Raw genomic sequence first — 21,408 nt, forward strand, 5'->3', positions numbered from 1 at the left:
GATCGTATTTGTGGAGTAGTAATCTTTCGCGCTAATACCACGTGCTGCTGCTTTTCGAAGAAGACACTACTGTTGCTTTGTCTAAAAAGTTTATGATTACTTTAATTGCCTGAAAAGCAGAGTATTTACTGACAGAAACCCCATAAAATGCGCACATCAAGTAAACAGAACTTAATAATTTAAATTAATTACAGCTACTGAATATAATTAAACTTTTAAGCCGATTACTCTTGAGCACATAATTTAAATTAAATTTCAATTTCCTTCGAAGAAAATAAGAGATACAGTTTAATCGGACTTAATTTTTTTATGACCGAATGCAGTAAGCATCAGCAAGTAATCCTAAGCACAACGACGTTTAATTCCTCCACGAGCCAAGAGCGAAGTGAGCGAGTCAGGAAAGTGAGCGAGGTAGGGAAGTGAGCGAGTGAGAAAAGTAAGGCAGTAATTAAAAAATACCAAAAATAATTCAATTATAAAAACGGTATTCAGTAAGACTTATGCGAGTTTCCAATCAAAATCAAGAAATGCAAATTAAGTGTTCACACTGCGGGAACTGGAGTTTGATCTGCAGTTTCGTTTCATCTGCTATTACAGCAGTTTAATAATAAACAACAAGTTAACCGATTTCAAACTATCTATTTTGTTATTGATTATAGTGGATTGATTTTTTTAATATTTTTATAGTCGTTACTCGTAGATTAAAAGGATATACTAGATTCGTTGAAAGTATCTAACAGGCAGAAGGAAGTATATATTCTTGATCAGAAACTGTAAAAGCTAGAAAGTTGAGATTCAGCATGCAGACCCCAGAGACATATAGGCAGCGCAAGTTTGTGGATTTAGTTGCCGCGCCCACAAACCGCCAAAACCGCCACGCCACCACTTTTGAAAAATGTTTTGATGTTTTTTAATTTTATTATTAGTTTTGTGAATTTCTCTCGATTTGACAAACAATGTTGCAATTTCTTTTACTAGCTGAGTAACGGGTATCAAATAGTCGGGGAACTCGACTATAGCGTTCTCTTTTGTTTTTATATTTATCACTTGTATCGACTTAACTGGAAAATACAACGAAAATACTTTGAAAATTACGCCAGCGCCATCTGTATCGATGGTGACGGTTGCGCACACGAGACCGACAGTCGGGTCAAAGACTTCAGAACATATTGCAAGGGGGTTCTTCTTTTAGATATTTACGATTTTATCCTTGTGCAAGCTTTTGCAAAACGAATAACTCAAACATCGAATAGATATCGATGACGGAAACCCTATTGCGTCTAAAACTGCGTCTCGACTACAAATACCCGTTACCCAGCTTGTGGGTATGCTAGAGAGAAATTTAAAATTCTTTTGGCATAATGATAAAAGTAAGAAAAACAATAAAACCTAAAAATATTTTGAAATTGTGTAAAAGTTTTATTCGGTTAATGGTCATGGTTTTCGATAAAATGTGTGCTTGTTTTTAACTGTTATAAATTAAATGTTATAAATAAATGGCTGAAACACTATAAACAAACTCTGTGTCTGCACCGTCTTTCTTGCAACTTTGTCTCAGCAACTTTGTCATTGTGAATTTGTCGCTGCAACAAAAGAGCCTAAGTTGCTAAACATAGCTTATCCGTCCCTTATTTTTTGTAAGAGAGGGAGCTTTTCGTGAGAGCCCAGTCTATTTAAGCTCTTGCGCGCATAAATTTCTTTTTATTCTGAATCTTAGCCGCGTTGCATTCGGTTCCATTTACGAATATTTGTAAAATACAGCGTAAATCCTCGATATCCGATAAATCGCGGGGTAAAACAACACGCATCATATATTATTTACCAAAAAAGTGAATTTTCATAGGTTTTATTGCCTCGCGACTTTCCAACGCCAACGAACTCAGCATCGCGCTTTTCCAACGGCTTTTCACAAGCGCCGCCGTCTCCGCCGAACAAACAATAATAATGAAAAGCGACAGACAAAAAGCTAAGAGCTAACTGGCCGACCAATAGTGTAGTACGGCATTTTTTAATGTTAAGTGTTGACTTCGCTCGACGTCGCATCGCGTAATTGTTGGCATATCAAATGACCATGTTTTCTGGACTCTGAATTAAAAGGGAGCCGCCGATTAGTGTAATAAAATCAAAATAAGTTGAAAGCAAAAAATCCCTATACATACGCACACACTGGAGCTCGGGAGCGCCACAGTGTGTGTCAGAGTGTAGGTGTGTGTTCATGCGCAGGCGCCAATTCTAGTTCCTGAGCATTAATTGTTTTTCGCAAAGTACTTCGCAATACGATCGAATGGTAGGTGGTAACCGATTTTCTTCGCATTTTTCATGTCTTTGAATATTATTTGAAAATTTTCTTGGATATGTTTCCTTGTCAACAAAGAGTGTGCCCCCCACGCAGCGATGGCCTATGCCGCACTCCTCCCCCAAAACACCACCCGCACATTTACTACGCGCGCTTTGCCGGAAAGCTCCGTCTCTGCGACGGCGTAAGCTTTTTCTTTCATTCAAGTCGCCGCTGCTGCAGTCGTTGCTGTTATGTTGCGTGAAAGTTAATTCCGTTTACTATCGGTATTCATCATCATCATCATCGCTACCCACCCACTCAAAGCAACTACCCTCCCACTCCGCACCTTTTGCCGGCTTTTTGTGCTAAGCATTTAAGCGGTAATTGACATGCATTCGCCGATATGTGTTGACAGATAACCACTGCTATGATTTTTTGTTGCCATTTGCCCATTTCCTTTCCCTTTGAATGTGTGGGTAAGTTTCGGAGGGGTGGGGATCAGTATTACGACGGGACTAGGGTAGTGAAAGCCATAAAGACCAATTTTCATCATGAAATTGTATTTTCATACTGTGATGTGTTTGGGTTTTAAATTGATATAATTTGTGCCTCGATTAAGAAATATTTTTGCCATTTAAGGCATTGAAATTGTCCTTACGTTTTCGCGTTAAATGTGTTAACTGTACTCATAAGGCCCATAATAATAAATCCACAAAGTGAAAACCTTATGTAAGACGGTCTCACAGACACGTTTTTGATTAGAAGTATTGGATGCCAACACATATCGTGTTCTATAGTTAAAGATATAAGGTTGACACTGTACTGACCATCTTATAAATTATGTACCATCTCATGAGGAAGTGGTGATTTAGTTTTAATGTTAATGAGATGAACAAGAAAGAAAAGTATTTGTGAACGTCTCTGAGCTGGTTACCAAATTTATTGTTTTTTGCATATAACTAATAATATGCTTTACTCCGACTCAACTACAAAAAATTCAAGTTTCCGAAAATTTTGATAAATGTAAATGTGGGAAACTTTTACTGTATCGTCCACTTTTTTTATTTTCTCTAACCGGAGCTAACAAATTGGATAAAAAATATATTCCCTAAATTCCCGAACACCTATGTATATTTTAAAGGGGTTTTTGGGGTTAGAAAAGCGACCTAATTATAAGCGGTACCCTTTCCTGGACCACTTTCATATTGGGCATAGAAACTATGTTTTTAGAAAAGTGTAATCCGCTTTTTGGCTTAACATTCTGCTGCTTTCTCTCCCAGAAAAAGAAACCAAATTTCGCTAACTTAATCAGAGCGACGTGCAATTACGTGCATTAGAGCATTTCCACTTGGTCTGTTAGCCCCCGGCTCCCCAAATCCCCACTTCACCATCTTGTTGGCTGCTTAGTTCCTTTCTTGGCCCGGCTTTTGTTCCATTTGTTTCCGTTACCTTCTGGCATCCATTGCGCCTTTCAACAGCTCAGCGATGTGACTGAGAGGCGTCGGCGACGGTATCGTCGGGAAAATATCGCACTTAAATTGCTCTTAATGAAGCTGCATCATCACATTTTGCATTTCATGAAACAGTACACTGAGAGTAAGGAAGGAGTAAAGAAGCTTAATGGAGCTTTGTTCATGGATATTGTTAGTCCTTTAAATGTTTCTGAATTGTTTTAGTGAAGTAGCTTTCTTACTAAATTATTACAAGTACATTATTCAGAAATTGAAATCGATAAGAGGTACAACCAAGCGACATATTTATTATGATATAATTTAACATCATGTTAACTATGACAGTGTATGCAATTTTAATTTTTATCTTTTCTTTTCAATTAGCTTTTACGTTAATTTATGTTACTGTTATACGTTTTTCCACAATAAGGTTTTAAACTAAACTAAATTTGCTTCTGTGCAGGCGCAGAATGAAGTGGTTTCGGTTGTCGTTTGTCGAAAGGTTTCAGTGCATTGCCATTTCTTTTCGTTTGTGAGGAGATCCCACTTGCAGTCAACAGACAAATGAGTGAAAATTATGCCAAGACACTGGCAATTAATAAGTGGAGAACGGCATTGTACGCATCCGCACTTCCCTTCTCCCTTCGTTTGTTGCTTGACTTTTGTCTCTGGCCACCTGCTGTTAGCCGCCTTCAGCGATTACAGACACTTCGCACACCTTGTAGCACAGCTCCACCCACCACCACCCACTTCACCTGCGATCCCCTTCAACCCGAACGTCTCATTTACATGCTTGCATTGGGGGTGTTGAGTGTTTGCCAACGGCGGAACATAATAATCCCCTGGTCGCTCTGCACTGCCAGAAATCAGTTGGTAGTATTTGTCGGATTGCCGTTGGGAATCTGGTGGATATCTTGATTTGTCTTTAATGGGGCTTCCCATTAGCGATAGCTTGGATTGATAGAATAATTATTATTATTTTAATCACAGATAAGCTGTAATATCCAAAAACTATTCCCAGCCAGTACAGAAACCAGTTTGGTTCAGCAATTTATATATTCAATAATGTTTAAGAAATTTGTTCTTTATCTAAACTAATAACCATCAAAATTGAGCAGACATGAAGTGGTTCTGGGATTAAAATTGGGCAAACACCATAGCTGTGGATATAAAACCATCGCCCAAAAAGTCGATGCACACAAAACCCCTCCACACACACACACACACACACACACACAGACATAATCCCCCGACCCCGCACAATACAATCGATATAAACGCATTTTCATAATTAATCAATGCTGAATAATTTGTCAGACGGAGTTGGGTTATGTGGTGGCACTGAGTGTGGTGAAGGGGGAGGGCCAGGCTGTGTGGGCGGTGGTGTATGTGCTAATAAGCAAATCTCGGAGGTTTGTTTTGGCTTTTATCGGTCGCAGCGGCGGCTTTGCGGCGAGCACATGAAAAAACTATCTATCCGATTCCCACACACATGAGTGGCGAACCGACAGCAGGAGGCTAGGTCAACTGTGAATGCCGCGTTCACACTGGGACTCCAATAAGCGGTAGTGAGGGACTATAAATAGGTGTGCAATTGGGGATTAAAAGAAAACGTACCTTTCATTATGGAATGAGTTATATGTAGGATCAAGGCTATTCCCTTTATTATACAGACAAGCCATTTTATAATTCTATTAAATAATTTTCATGTGTGACTATACATATACTATAAATCATACTAGATATTCGTATATACTTATGTACATATGTTTTAGCAGTAGTACAAAAAATATTGAATCAGATTAGAGTAAGCATGCAAGGGTTTATGATTATTCAGGCAAATTTGATTCACGAAGTTATTATTTTATATTGCATAGATCCCAATACAGTGCACAATAGTAGAAGTACTGATTCTCTCTTTTGTCAAACTTACCAAAATAAATTTACTGTATTTATCAACAGTTGTAAACTCTATGCTTATGTATATGCTCATGCATTTTTTCCGCTGAGTTCTCACATTGGAAATATAACTAACAATACAATACTAGGTAATAACTAGGTAACAAAGTGGGTAAACCAACAGGGCATCCTCCCTTTTCGGTCCACAGTTCGAGTGTGTGAAGCTGTCCGTGTGTGCGGCATGTTCTGGGTATTATGTGTATTTAAAGATCATTAGTGCGCAATTTATATGTAGATATTCCGAGTATACGTACGTAAATGCGTATCGATTTTCACCAGTTGAGCGGCATGAGAGCTTAATACCAGCCCAACGTGTGGCGGCATTGTTAAGAATGATTAAGAGGCTTCGATGGCATCAGTGGCCAGGAGGTGGAACAGGTCGTGGGGCGACGGGTTGTCGAGGTTGGCGAGGTCAAAAGGTCGGGTGGTAGGTGCTCTGTGGCCGAAGGCTCAAGGCGGTGTCACGGCCAAGCGTCAAGTGTTCCCCATGTGGGTTCTACCTTAATCGAAGCTTAGGTAGGAAGGTAATGAAAGGCAAGGAAGCCAATGTAGGGCCAAATGACGAAAAAAGGAGAGCGGCGAAAAACTGGACGATGAATTGGCTTAAATGACGTTAAATAACCATTAGAAAAGTCCTTTGTTCAGCTATGCACGACCCAGCAATTATATTCCATATTTTCTGAAGGTGAACGGTTTCTTGCATTAAATATCTAGATTATTCAAAGGTGCACTCGCTAGAAAACATAAATGGTAAAAATGTATCGTTGTGTCTACTTTGAAATTGATTTTTCCATTAACATTAAACGATTTTCAACTGGACTTTTCTTCCACCATTTTCCCAGGAGCCCCAAAGTATGCAATAAAAAGTCGACCATTCAGCATGGCCTTTCCTTCTCCGCCATCCATCCGCAATATATCGTTGTCAATTTGGCCGATAACGATCAAGATTCCATTAAACGTATAGGAGACCTTTCCGCCATCAACCGGCGCAGCATTTTTGCATACATTTACCATTAAATCACCGGAACCCTGGATGGTTCAGATAAAAAGAATTAAATGCACGGTCGCGGCGGGAAAGGATGCGGATTAAATTAATGTGGGGAAACAATGTGAGGGCGCCAGTTGCCACTCTCTCTAATGAAGCAACATTTGCACACCGACACCCACACCCTCACCCACACCCACCAAGTGACACACACACCCACACATCTAGAGAGCGAAGCAAATAGCAAAAATTCCATGGAGCTTCTGCGGCGGGAAAAAGAAGCCAGAGCCGGCCATAAATATTTTTCGAAATAAATTCTCGTTTACAAATTATGATTTTATGACTTTTTGATGGCTCCGCCACAAGACCCACACTTCCCATTTACACACACACACTTACGCAGGGTAATATTTTCCCGCTCGGACGGAAGGAGTGTGCGGGAGAGGCCGATGCGAAGGAAAAAAGCTTTACGTATTTATGGCAATTCCGCATTGGGGTGCTGCATGCATGCTGGTACTGCTGCTGCTTTATGTATCGATACAAAGGACCTCCTTTTTCGCCCATCACCAAGTTTGCATTACAAAAATTTGCACAAAAAACAAAGCGAACAAATCGGACGAAAGAGGCGGGCCTTAAAGCGGGGCCAAAAAAAAATTATTACACGAAAGCGCGAAAAAATTCTGTGCGAGTTGAATGCAACTTGCATGTGTATGTGCCTGGGTGGCATGTATATGTATGGGTTGCAGCAGCTGCTGCCACTTCCCAGCATTTAAGTTCAATTTTTTTTGGACGATTTTCGCGCTGCCTACTTTTGGGCGCATAATTTATGACCGCCTGGCATTAAATTAGCTAAAGCAGAGCATGAAAAACGACAGAACGCTGGCGACAAGCGACGTCCGGCGCTTATTAGGCGATGACATGGGCTGGTGTTTAATAGTGCTAAGGGGCTAAAGGGGGTCTGATTGCCGGGGTGGTACAAAGGGGGCGTGACCCACATCTACAAACAGTCTAATCTCCTTTGGGCCATGTCAGCGGGCTGTTACCAACGTTTCACATTTATTTTGGTCTACACACGGGCTATTTTGTTAAAGCTCTCACTGCTAGATTTTTTCGCAAATTATCAAATATTTAATATACCTGTTACTTGTAGAGTAAAAGGGATACTAGATTCGTTGAAAAGTATGTAACAGGCAGAAGGAAGCGTTTCCGACCATATAATGTTTATATATTCTTGATCAGGATCAATGCCGAGTCAATCTTGCAATGTCCGTCCGTCTGTCCGTCCGTATGAACGTCGAGATCTCAGAAAAGCTAGAAGGTTGAGATTCACAATGTGTTGTAAATTTCTCTCGATTTGCCAAAAATCTTATTGACACGGCCACAAACTGCCAAAAACTGTTAGTATTGAAATTTCTCCTTCGCACTTCCACTAGTTGAGTAACGGGTATCAGATAGTCTGGAAACTCGTCTATAACATTCTCTCTTGTTTTTTACAGTTTGCTGTGGCAGTTTGCAAATACGTATAGCGCAATGTAAATTGCTAGCATTTTTATTTATGTAAAAAAAATAGGGTCTACAATACTATATTTACTTGGAAATAAAAGCAGCGGACTCGCGGTTGAATTTGAGGACCTTTTCCTAAATTGAATATGATTTTATTTAACTATTGTGTTTGCGGACTCTTTCTTTTTATGCTCTTCTCGAGGGTATCTGGACAGTTGCAACCATTCGACGCTTATATTAATAGAGTTTAACAATAGTTTTGGATATTTGTTCTTAGTTTTTCGAGGTCGCAGCAATATCGCGAGGTTAACTTTTGGAAATTCATTTTGAATTCTTTTGGCATTAACTGATAACTTACTGAGAAGCGAATTGTTAAACCCCTTTGCATGTGCATTTCCTTCCCAATCTCAGAAGTCAGGCCTCGTGTATCCTTAAATGAATATATTCATGCACCCTCTGAACTTGTTTTGGTTTACAATTATGAGCGTGTTGGTGACAACGTTGCCAGCGCCCTCGTCCTTCATCTCAAGCAGTCACACACTTGGAAAGTTTTTTATAAAATTCGCCAAGTCTTCTGGGGGCCTTGAGCTGTGGCATTGCAATAATAATTACAAATGTTGCACAATAAATTGCAAAGTAAACAGACTTGGTGACGGCAGCACATTCGAGGAGCAGGGGCAAAATTACTTCCTGCTGAATCGTAACGGAAATGTACATACAAATGGCACTCACACGGGCGCAATCACAATCACAGAAACAGGATGTGTCTGACTGGAGCAGTCCTTTACCGGTTGAGAGCGTGAGCACGAAATCGATTTGGATGTGGATGCTGGTTGCTGGTTGCTCCCTGCAAACTGGGGGATTCCCCCCGGCGTGTCACGATGGGATCTCTGGCAGGTCTGCTGCTCCTCGGAGAGTGGCAACTTGTCAAATAGAAAATCATAGAAAAAAGTCCCGCGGCGGCGACAAGATGCGTAATTGCAGAGCTCCAAGCGGGGGGGAACTGTTGCACTGCGGCTGCCAAGGATGTGAAAGGAGTGTGTGGAAGGATGTGGCCGGATGTCGAAGGATGTGCGCCCCAAATGCCACGGGTTTTTGCATTCCCCCACTGGTTTTGCCATCTCCACCCATGAATACTCCTATCTTCTTGACTTGTCGGAGAATGCAATAAATCCTGGGACTGGCAAAACAATGACAAATGTCCCTTCTTCCGCTACGCATTTCTGCCTTCGTGTGTGTCATCCACATGCCGGACATTTAATTTGATATCCGCTTATCGCCAGCAATTCCCTCCAGCCTCTGTCATCTGCATGTCAAACAGAAGATTGGCTCATTGGCCCATTGGCTCACCTGGTTACGAAATTGAGGTGTATTTCTATAATGGCACAAATTAAACTGGTCAATTTTCGTTGCATTCCTTTAACAACCACAGCGAAAATTTAATCGCTTATCTTCGCAATTAGTGTTATTTGACTTAGCATCCGTTCAACTGTCACATTGTTAATTATTGCTCAAATACCAATAAACTTGGCTAAGCTTTTATTTTATCGCACACAGCCAATTAATAAATTTCACATGCAGCAAGAAAGCACTTTAATGCTGGGCCATGCTAAATTTGTGCATGCAATTAATTGAAATGCCACAAATTACGGATTTATTAGTATGGGTCACAAAAAATATCAATTGTTTGGCTTTAACATAAATATTAACTTATAAATTTTAAAACTGCATGCCAAGGTGAAGCATTTAAAATAATATGTTTTTATTCTTTCTGCTCTTTTAGGCGACTACAATGTAGAATCACATATCAGCAGTGCGCATTTCAAGTCAGAGAGGAATCATGGTGGAATCCTCGAGTCTGGGGAGAACCCCGCCAGCGGCCCAGCAGCCCATTCCGCAGCAGCACTCCCCATCGCCCTCAGGACTGCGATGCGGCAACATGGAAACGCGAGTGCGCGGCGCGTGGTACCGCGTCCTGGTCACGTTGGAAACCGACTTCCTGGCCGTCAGTCTGGACGAGTCCTGTGAGGCGGCGCAGCCTTCGAACGATGGACAATCTACTACCCTAAATGGAACCATGGGGTGAGTTGTGGTCTATAAGGAACAAAAAAACATTTTTTTTTAAAACATGTTTGAGGTTCTTGGGTCAAAAGATTTTTGTATGGCTTTTTGGACAAGAGGCTTTAATATAATTTAAGAACTTCTCGACTACCCGTAATTTAGCTAAAGGGAATTCCGTCCATTTACCTTTTACATACTTTTTCCAATTCTGGTATAGCCTGTTACTTAACGAGTACTGAGTATAATGCTTTTAATGTTGTTACGCTGTAGATTGTAGGCTAATATAAAAGATATTAGACATCAAGTTGTTTATCCTTAAGATTTTTAGGCGTTTAAGTCTGCTCAAGATCATTGATGCCTGCCTATTAACCATTACTTATAAAGGTAACCTGCGATTTTGCTAATGATGCAACCATCATTTTCTCCCACAGAAGCAATCACAGTGGCGGAGGAGGCGGTGGCGCAGGCGGTGGAGGAACAGGTGGAGGTGGCCAGAACGGCACCCTGCCAAGTTCCGCGTCGCTGCACGGTATGAATATCCAGGACACAGAGTTGGACGGCTCCGGCAGCATTGACAATGGGGACCGCGATTCTTGCCTGAACAACAACAACAATGCTGGCGACGCCGGCGGTATGGATATGTGCGACGTACCTGACCATGTGGCCAACCAGAAGCGTCATGTGCGGATCATAAAGTCGGACAACAACGGCCTGGGTATCTCCATCAAGGGCGGCCGGGAGAACCGCATGCCCATCCTCATCTCGAAGATCTTCCGGGGCATGGCCGCCGACCAGGCCAAAGGTCTCTACGTGGGCGACGCCATCCTAACCGTCAACGGGGAGGAGCTGCGGGACGCCACCCACGACGAGGCGGTGAGGGCTCTGAAGCGGTCCGGTCGAGTGGTGGATCTGGAAGGTGGGTACACAATGATGATACATTTGTTACTCCCCCTACCAGAATGTCAAATTGTTATTTGCGTAAAACATTTCGCACACACGAAAGGGGAAAGGTGGAGTGCCGAAAAAGGAGAGAGCTTAAAAAACGCGAGTCAAACTATGAAGTGAACTATGAGAGCCATCGCGAACAGTTGGGTACAGTGGGATAGATTGGCACAGAGAACACACATATGTAGAAATAAGCAATAGTTGCTTCATATCGCCATATTATTTGGACAACTTATCGCATATTGAAGTACTTATTCGAGCTACATGGATGTTATTTGAGGTTCTCTTGCATAGCTGAGGCTAAGGCTATATCGCTGTCCGCAACTATTAACTAGAATCCAACTCGAAATGCAGATCCCCCGCAGTAACAATAAATTTGAAGTATGTTTTGGCTGCTGCTTGTTTTTGTGATAAATTGCGTCTTTAATTTTCCCCGTTCCTATCCCCCAACCTCAATCCAGCACAGATAATCTTTTACAAACTTGTTCAACCGTGATTAATTGACCGACAGTGGGGATTCTTTTTTGTCCCGTTGTTGTGGCACCCGTCCCATGGTGGTGTAGCGAGCTGGAAAGGCGGAACAGAGGGTTTTAGTGCAAATACATACGTGGGATTACTCAGCAAAACATGCGAGTCACTGCCGCAGCCACTGCGACTGCTATTGCCACTGTTGCAGCTGGGTCCTGTTGTAAATCCCCCAGTATCCTGCCCCTCTTCTGCCGCGAATCCCCCTTTTCCCACCACTCCACTCCACTTTTGTTGACTGTTAGCTGTTGACTGCCGCTAGTTGCGCTGGTTTGTCGGCTGGCTGGTTGGTTGGTTGGTTGGTTGGTGCGTTGCCTGGTTTGTTTGCTCCGTCTTGGCAATGAGTAATGAGAAAAGTTTTCTTTCCATTTGATCAAATGGCCCAAAAATACATAGCCGCCCCATGTGGGTGATACACCAACGCCCAGTGGCGTCGAATGGCAAAAAGCGAGAACGATTCACGTTGAGGCAGGTTGGGATGATGGGCAACAGGGATTATAGGATGCATTCTCAACTATCTTAGTAGCTGACAAGCCAGAGCTGGTAGATATAACAATAGTAAGGGTTTTAGGTGATGAAAGCGGTTTGCAACAAATCGGAAGAAATTGGAAGCTATTATCAATGTTCGCTAATCTATCGGAAAAACAAATTTGACGGCCTTTAAACTTACAAAGTACTTGCCTGTTTGGTGGTTATTGAATACCCCTTTTTTAAATCCTCGAATGCAAAGACGATATTAAACATATCTTTCTTATCAATTGGAGCTACAAACTGCTTGATTATTGGCTCCCCTTTGATCTCAACTCTTGAACGTCTTAGCGAATCTCGCTTAACTGCACGAACACATTGAATAAGCAAGTAATTTTTTGGCCCTGGGCACATCCACATGACACTAAAAAGGGACACAATAGACCCAGGCCAGAGCTAATAACAAGCCAAGTACATAGTCACACTAGGACATCCTCATCGTAATCATAATCGCAGACAGACGAAGGACAATACCTAATCAAAATTGTCAAGCGAAGTTGGTGCATTGTTTCCTGTTCATCTTCACTGAGTTGTGTATTGCTGGGCTCCACTCGGCTCTTGGTTTATAACACAATAAACAATAGTAAGCATCAATTAGGCGATGTATGGGTGGGATGTCCTTGCACACACATAAATACACACAGTGCCCCGCAAGCGGCAATTCCAGATACACCCACTTGTGCATTCTGTGGGCGTGACCCAATCACATGCCGAACCAGTTGCATTAACAAGCCAATGAGCCGTGCACAAGAATTGTCCTGCAAAACTCTTCCTCTGCGAAATAATGGAGAAAAGGATTCAGTCGCTGCTGGAGTTGGAGTTCTAGTTGGGATTGTAGTGAGGACCCCCATGGACACAGCCAACTCCATATCCCGACATATAATTTTTTGGGCAGCTTCTCCAGTTAAACAGTCGCCTTAATAAGTCCTTTCAAAAATCTATAAAATTGTCAGGTATATTCAACGAAAACTATTAAATTGGCTAAATAAGTACTTAATAAGACAGGCATTACTTTATAATCTAATACCCACTTTTAAATGGGTTAAGTATGGAGAAAACCTTTAAAACTTAACCTACTAAGGTATTTTGACATTTATAACTTTCTAGTGAGATAAAATTTCATAATTTCTTAAGTAACCACTCTGTTGAGCGTTCTAATTACGAATAACAGAAAAAGTACCAAATGAACACAGACAAATTCAGTAGAAACAAGTACGTATATTTTCCTTCAATTAATCCCCTTGAACAAGTGAATCCCTAAATCCTCCTCAGTCGTTCGCTCCTGAGGCGCAGACGTGGCTGCTCTACGGCAAGGATAAGGCGACCGAACTGTGATCCCCTGGCACCCAAGGGCAGCAGGATCAGGCGGCCACTGGTCAGTTCGTTGGTCAGCGCCTCCTCCGCCGCCGCCTCCTCTTCAACGAGCTCAACTTGCGACTCCTCCAGATCCAACTCGTTTTCGGTCTCGCTCAGCTCAGGCACTCCGTAGGTGCCGGCGGGTGGTCCATAGGTTCCAGCTGGGGTGACGGCCTTGACCTCCGACTCATCGTTTTGCGACTCCGCTTGGCCCAGGGCAGGGACATCAGCAACAGGCTGCTCGCCACCAGCAACAGCAGCGCCATCGGCGGCAAAGTCCTCGACGACGTCCAGAGTGGGGGGCTGAAAGTCGCGGGCTGGCTCCTGGGCCACCACCTCTACGGTGTCCGGTTCTAGGGGATCCTGCTCTTCAGGGGCTCCGTAGGTGTTGGCAGGCGTGCGGATGGACACTTCCAAGTCCGCTTCCGTCTCCGCTTCCGGCTGCTGCTGCTCGGTGGTGCTAAGTGGTTCGGTATCCTCCAGGGTTTCCACTTCGTTCGCAGACGTTGTGCTGGTGGTCAGTGGTTCCGTCTCGAGCTTGGGCTGCACTTCACCGGGCAGATTAAACGGAATCATAGGACGGAAGCCAGCTGCCGGGTAGGGTGTGGATGAGTACTCAACCTGGCGTTGGCTCTTCGCACGACGCTGTGGCATGGCGGAAACGGTGGAGAGGGCCAGGAGGCACACAGACAGAATCAGGATGGGTTGACTCTTCATGTTGATTGGTAGACGAGTGCTAACTGTTTGTGCCCGGCTGCTGTGGGTGCCGCCTTTTTATGCGAGGAGTGCCACCGATGCTCCCATCAGAATTCAGTAACGGTCGCAAGGTCGCCTTCGCCTGGGGTTATGATAACTCACTCGATCCCAGATGCATAGTACGAATGCGAATTTGTGAAATAACTGACAAACTGACAAACTGACAATACTCGTGCATTTAAAAACGTATCGTGGGCCATCAAAGCAGCCATCAAGCTCAATGTTAATGTCGCTTTAATATCAACAACCGACCTGCCCCATCCCGCACAACTTCAGTTCCATCTCGGCCTGAGCCCTCCAAGACTCACGTCATCGTCTCCAACGTGCCTCGCATGACACGCAGCCCACAGCTGAAGTATCTGTCCCAAAGTCTGACTCGCATTTAATTTTGGCCAGCTCAGGTCCATGCTGAGCCGCCGCTGATCCATTTCGCCGCCTTTTCAGCACCGAAATATATTACAGCGAGCCAATTCCAGCGACTATTTTCGTAGAATTTCGGCAAAGCTACGAAGCTCCTTTACTCTGCTTAGAAGTTGAAGAACATTTTATGTGTTTACTTTGCAAAAAAAAAATTAATTTGCAATGCACGAAACCAAGTGAAGCTTTGAAGAATTTATACTATAATCACACCTTTAATAATTTATTTAACTTTATATACACGAATCTGAATAAAAATATTTCGTAATCAATTTTCACGCTCATTTTCAAAAATAAACAGCGATTAGTACATATTACCATTTACTTTATTTAAGGTGATTTACATAATCACTTGTTTGTAGAAACCACATCCCTCTCGATAAACCAATCCAATCAATTAGCCAATTTACCCCGCTCCTTGGTGCCCAGAAATTTCCCTTCACCACTAGTTTTGCTATTGAGTGCGCATTTTGATTTTCGGCTTTCGGTTTGCGGTCGTTTTCATAATTTCGACGAAGTGCTCATTAAATTAAAGTGGCCCAGATCTATAGGCACGCAGAGTGGCGCAAATGTAATAACCATTTCTAAAGGGGCGGCGACAAATTCAGCAGCTCAGAACTGTCCCACCCCCTTTCCGCCCACCGACTTCGAGCCAGCCTCTGATTCGAAGTTAAATTTACAAGTTGGCCAAGTTGTTCGCCAAGCTCCGCTGGCCGTTGGCCGCACAACTTTGGCCCAAAGAATTGGCGCACAGGCAGTCTTATTGTAATTTAAATAAGGAGCGGAACGGGTAGAAGTCGGGGGGCCCAGCAACTGGGGAACTGGAATTGGATTCCAGCTCCGACTGCCAAATGTCAGCGAAGAATCCGACGGAGGAGGCGGCGACAGTTGGCTTAGCTCGCCTTCGCCTCCCAGAAGTCCATTAGCAATGGTTTTTACAGCTTGGCACACATTTGCGGACTCACCAAGCAGCTCCAACAACCCACCACCCAACCACAAACCCACCAGTTCCACCTCCACTCAAGTGCCCCCCTCTTAACCAACCTGCCCACTTCCTCGCCAGGAACGCGTGAGATTTTACTCGCAAAAGTTTTGCGCAAAGTTTGTTTTAACGCACGATTTGCCGAATTCCGAATGCCTCCTGCTGTTGATATCATATTTCGACCGGCCACGCCCACTATACGCGTCGCCCCTTTGATTTATGCTTTTGGGTGGCAGCTCTGCCGGATTTTCAGGATATCCTTTTGTCGGCAAAGGTGTAAAAAGTTTTTTGCCCGGCTGTGAATTAAGTGGGATAATGTGGAAAGGGCAAAAACCGGAGAGCAGTTTTAAATGAATGCGTTTTGGGTAATATTATTATAGTTCGGATGACCACGGAAAGCAGTGTAAAACAAAACGCAAGGAGCCTAATGATATATGTTATCGCACTAAAAGAACTCTTTAAACGAATTTAAGTACTGAAGATGATTACCAAGCGTAATTCCCCAATCAAGAAGGATGGCTGAAAGCTTACAAACAGTTTTGGGGTATATAATACCTGTTAAAAAATAAAATAAAATAATTTATTCTATTTACGTAAAGAGACAAGAAAGTGGCAATGCAATAGATCAAAATGTTGGGATTTATTAAAACAAGTTTATGCTGTAATTTATGACAGATTTTAGAAGCTAAAGATTATAAGTTATTGCAGCTGCATTAAGGGGCCATATAAACTTGCACTTTAATCTATTGAAAATAATACTTGACTTTGCAAAAAACTAACACGAATTAAACAAGCACTTTTCCTGGGTATTTTCATGAATTTTCGTTTGCAATAAAAGCATCTCAAACATTCGTTTACTCGCCATTTCAAGTCATATAGACTTTACCCATATGCTAGAAGCACTGCGCAAATCCTTGACTTTAATCTTCAGTGGATTGTTTGTAAAACCCTATTTATTTGAAAAATGTAAACGAAAATATTCATACTTAGGCAGCTAACAATTGTGGCCTGCGGTGGTTTTCAGCCAACTTTTCCATAACTTGTTTGTTTTTATAGCAACACACACACTCTCAACTTTATTTACACTTAAATGCAAAAATTTGCAAAACTTATTACCGTGGTTATTGTTGTTTTTGCTGTTGCATCTAAACTTTTGCCGCTGGCAGTTAGGTTTTCGTTTGTCGTTTTTGGCTTAGTTTGCTCTGCAGTCCACTCCAAAAAATCCAGCCCGGCCATCCGAAGCTCCTCTTTTTCCTCAAAAGCTTCATCACACTTTGCGCCTGTCGCTGCTCGTAGAGTAAAAAGGGTATGCTAGACTCGGCAGAAGAACGCGTTTCCGACCATATATATTATTAATCGGGATCAAATTAATCTGGCAATGTCAGTCCATCGTTCAGTCTTTAAATACGCATAATCGTCGAGATATCAGGAACTATAAAAGATAGAAAGATTCAGATTAAGCATGCAGGTTGCATAAACAATGTTTATTAAACATAAACGCAGCGCAAAGCCCACAATTTGATTTATATTTCCAATTTCTACCGGTTGATATTGTTGATATTTCTCGTTCGCCTATCCTAGCTGAGTAACGGGTATCTGATAATCGGGGAAGTCGACTATAGCAATCTCTCCTGGCATATTTATTTTCTCCTCTTGTTTGCCGTCGGTCGCATATTTGTAAGTGCAAATGCTTTCGGGGCCTCCAGAAGGCTCGGGAGATGGGCACTCGGAGCTCCACCTTTCGGAGCACGTAAATGCCGAGCAATTAGCAAGTGGGTGGCCAGGACCCCCTCAATGGCACATTATGCATCCGTCGTGGTGCCGTCTGCTCTAATTAGTCGGGCTAAACACACGAATTGAGTCGGACGAACCGCCGCCAACCGTCGGCCGATGGCATTAAGTGTGAAAATTGAATTTCCAAATCACTCGAATGGCAACCGACGACTACAACAACAGTAACAACAGCAAAACAGGAACAGAACGACAACGGCAACGGCAACAGCAAACGGAAATTGTGCAAATGTTGTGGGCGGAATTCTGAGCATATCAAGTGGGTTGGGTGGGTGGTTATGGCATGGGACTTTTCCAGTTACCGCCAGAGCACCTGGCATCGTCAGCACCATTTGCATAGTAGTTGCACAGTGGTCTACTCTTTAATGAACAGAGTGATGTAGAACATATCCAATTATAATTCTTAGTTATTCACGAAATTTCAAAAATTAGCAAGGTTTTAAATGAAGTCTATGTCGTTCTCCAGGTTTTTTGTTTTTAATAGCTATTTTATAATAATATCAGTAATATCAGTAATATGTAAATGTTCTATTGATTGAAGTTTTCAGTGAGCTCGCGGTAAAAATATGTGATGTAATAAACCATTACGATGTGCCCACTGTACCCAAGAGTTTTACGATAGTTGGGTGACTTTGGGTGTGCAAATCTAATAAAAATGGAGCGGAAACTCTAATGAATTTATGCCGCAGCGTTTGCCAAGACTTCCGCAGCAGCAACAGCAACAAGGGCTGAAGCTCTAGCTGATGAAGAAGGCTCTAACTTCGGCTGATTGAATGCAGTGTGTTTTGCGAGTGTTTTGCTGATGACACTGGGCCCCACCTCAAACATCCCGTCCTGCATCCATATTCATGCGATACCGTTTGATTTGCACTGATGTTTCTCCTGTGTGCTTTGCAGTTAAATTCCTGCGCGAAGTGACGCCCTACTTTCGGAAGGCGAGCATCATCTCGGAAGTGGGCTGGGAGCTCCAGCGGGCCTTCCTCTGTCCGCTGGGACCAGGTGTGCCCACGTCGCCGCCCGCTCCCAAGACGGCACCCCGGGCGGATACGCGATACATCCCACTGCAGCTGACGCATCTGGCCAGGAATCTCAAATACATCGACCCGGGTAAGAATTTGCTATGTATTCGAAAGCTGTACAGCACTTAAACGTTGTTAGGCATATTAGCTACTGTCCAAATGTATTTAGCTTTCGAATAATAATAATATTAAATATATTGAATACCCATAAGTACTCAAAGCTAATGCTTTATCTCTCTCCCCGTTAGAAAATCGGTGCTTCGAGTTGCATTCGCCGGACGGAGTGCACTCCTGCATCCTGCGGGCCTCGGACTCCGCGGAGGCACTGGTCTGGTTCAACGCCCTCCACTCGGCGATGAGCACCAGCACGCAGCGGGCTCTGGCTGAGGCAAATCGGGCACTGACCAACCTCATCGGCGAACTGAAACATATTGGATGGCTGAGCAAGCGGATGAGCGGCGGGGGAAGTTCTGGGAGTGCCGGGGGCGGAGCGGCCAGCGGGGGCAGCGGCACCTCGAACAGCGGCGTAGCCGGCGAGTTGGTAAGTGTAAGTTGACCCAACACCCCAATAAAAGTACATAACCGATTTTACAAACCTTACACAGTATCAAGTTCATTTGAAACAAATACCTTACCCAGATATTTGTATATCAGCTAGTTCTATAGTGTATATTTTTGCGATCAACAGCCCAGCGGTCGTTCCAGTTCGGAGAGCTCCGATGAGAGTGACAAGTGGCTGCCCATATTCGTGGCAGTTACGGAGCGTGAGTTCCGGATATACGAGAGTGCTCCCTGGTCGGTGGAGGCCTGGAGTCGCCCCCTGGAAATCTACGCCCTGGCCACGACGCGTCTGGCAGGAGCCGGTAACAATTCCTCCCTGAACGTGAGTACATAGCTGACTGCGAAACAGAAAACAAATATTATAGCAACTGGATCGGTTGCAGGGCCAGCAGACTACGGTGTTCTGCGTCCGATGCGGCACCGCCCGCGGGGTGCTCGTCTACTGGCTCCGCTCGGAGACGCATCGGGACATGGCCGCCTGGGCCAGGTCCCTCGTCCAGGGCTCCCATCAGGCGGTCAGCTACCAGAGGGAGTTCTCCTTCCGCTGCCTCTTTCAGGGCCGGCAGTGTCAATTGGTTGTGCACATAAATCGTGGCTTCTTTCTGTACGACTGTGGTGGATTCGCTCCAACCACTCCGACGGTGGCCACCGCGAAGACGCAGCTGTGGCAGTTCGCCTTCGACAAGCTGAAGGGTTCCGCGGATGACGGCACCAGAATGCTGTATCTGGACTTTGGCGAGGACGGAGAGATTGTGAGTGAGTCCAGAAAGTAGGACACTTTGAGTTAATTGCGATGTATTTGCAGGAACTGGACATGGAGTGCTGTCCAAAGCCGGTTGTTTTTGTCGTGCACAATTGCCTGTCGGCTAAAGTACACAACATCGCCTAGGACGAGGTGGGATTGGAAACCAGTCTGATAACTGCTGATGTTTTGGGTGTAATGGATGTTCATTTGCACTAGGTACAAAGCTACAGTGCATATTTTGTAGAAATATTCTTTAGTTATTAGATTGTTTAACGACAAATTATTATTACTTATTTTATGTGTTTAAGGTTTGTTCGTTTGGACACTTGACATATCTGAAGACATTTATTAAATGCAATAATTGTTATCTGTCAATTAATCCAGATTTAATCAAGAAATTCGCATTACGCGACATTTTGTAAACCTCATTTGTAGATCAGCCTAAAAGACGATCGTGAAATATTAAAATTCTGTTAGTATTGTAGCTTCCGTTTTGCCTAAAATATTAACATTTACAAGAGCAAGGCCTACCAAAATTACGACTTAGTTAATTTAGCAAAGAAAGTATTAGATAGTGGTAGATGAGTGAGCATTTCGCGCTTCCTGGTGGGTTTGAAAATGGATTAGTTGGATTGGATTAACTGAAAGATGAATGCAGGAAAAGAAAAGTAGATTTTTGAAAAAAAAACGCGAAGCACAAACCAAAAACCAAAAGAAAAGACAAGTAAGACAAAACAAAACCACTTTATATAACTTGTAAGTAGACGTAAATTCATTTTATACGTGTGCCATTTACACAGGTTACCATCTAAAATGAAATTGAAAAACGAAATCTAATTCTATGAACTCCACAACATTTGCATAAACGTTGAACAATAAATATCGTAATTGTACTTAACTACTTGTATCTTGAATCTTGTATCTAAACGAAGCACACATATCTCGAGGCCTCGTCATTGGGGTCGATATCGTGGGTTAGGCTCCCAGTTAAACTAAATATAAAATCAGACAGTTACCTAAAAGATACGAGTATATCCTGGCCATTTCGCAATTTTCCCCACTCTTCATGTACAAGCCATCGATCATATGCAATTATTATACATTTATATCTAAATATAACACGACACATACTCATTTTATGAAATTAGAAATTTCGTTATAGACAAAAAAAGACACAAAAGTAATACAAGTAATGACAGAAGTCAATAAGATAATAACAAAGTATAAGACGTACAATATTTTTAACGTAAGTAGTGTTGAATCTTCTACAATAAACTTATATATAAATACTATACCATCAAATATATCGGACTCGAGTTTTTATTAAAATGGGAGTGAATAACTTGAATGGGTTTTTTGATTATTTGGTGAATGCTTTAATTTCAATTTTAAAGGGAACGAAAGTTACATTAGTACCGAATAATATTCAGAAGATAACGAGTCGCTTATATTAACCCTACTTTGACAAGAACCAACCATAGGAATCCAATTAAAATATGCCAAATGCAATCACTCAAAGTGAACAAAGTTAACATGTTGTGCATTC

General features: G+C 42.8%; 3 protein-coding genes across 4 annotated transcripts; 1 reads left to right on the top strand and 2 right to left on the bottom strand.

Moving 5' to 3' along the window:
• Positions 1–1,818: 1,818 nt before the first annotated feature.
• Positions 1,819–2,043, bottom strand: LOC6534580. The gene has a single exon (XM_002095220.4). It carries the CDS (start codon positions 2,041–2,043, stop codon positions 1,819–1,821), a length of 225 nt encoding a protein of 74 aa, XP_002095256.1.
• Positions 2,044–2,148: 105 nt separating this feature from the next.
• LOC6534581 (beta-1-syntrophin) lies at positions 2,149–21,168 on the top strand. 2 transcript variants are annotated; one of them, XM_039373928.1, is made up of 8 exons: positions 2,149–2,287; positions 9,960–10,258; positions 10,669–11,153; positions 18,435–18,644; positions 18,805–19,103; positions 19,245–19,439; positions 19,501–19,869; positions 19,923–21,168. In XM_039373928.1, the coding sequence occupies exons 2-8, from the start codon at positions 10,017–10,019 to the stop codon at positions 20,004–20,006; spliced, it is 1,884 nt and encodes a 627-aa protein (XP_039229862.1). In that variant the 5' UTR covers positions 2,149–2,287; positions 9,960–10,016; the 3' UTR covers positions 20,007–21,168. The 2 variants fall into 2 exon arrangements, with proteins under 2 accessions (XP_039229862.1, XP_039229863.1); XM_039373929.1 differs by having other exon boundaries at positions 18,805–19,097.
• On the bottom strand, positions 12,438–15,027 carry LOC6539358. Its single transcript, XM_002086215.3, has one exon. The coding sequence runs from the start codon at positions 14,306–14,308 to the stop codon at positions 13,493–13,495; it is 816 nt and encodes a 271-aa protein (XP_002086251.2). The 5' UTR covers positions 14,309–15,027; the 3' UTR covers positions 12,438–13,492.
• Positions 21,169–21,408: the final 240 nt, after the last annotated feature.

Source organism: Drosophila yakuba, chromosome 3L, assembly GCF_016746365.2.
Source record: "Drosophila yakuba strain Tai18E2 chromosome 3L, Prin_Dyak_Tai18E2_2.1, whole genome shotgun sequence".
NCBI lineage: Eukaryota > Metazoa > Arthropoda > Insecta > Diptera > Drosophilidae > Drosophila > Drosophila yakuba.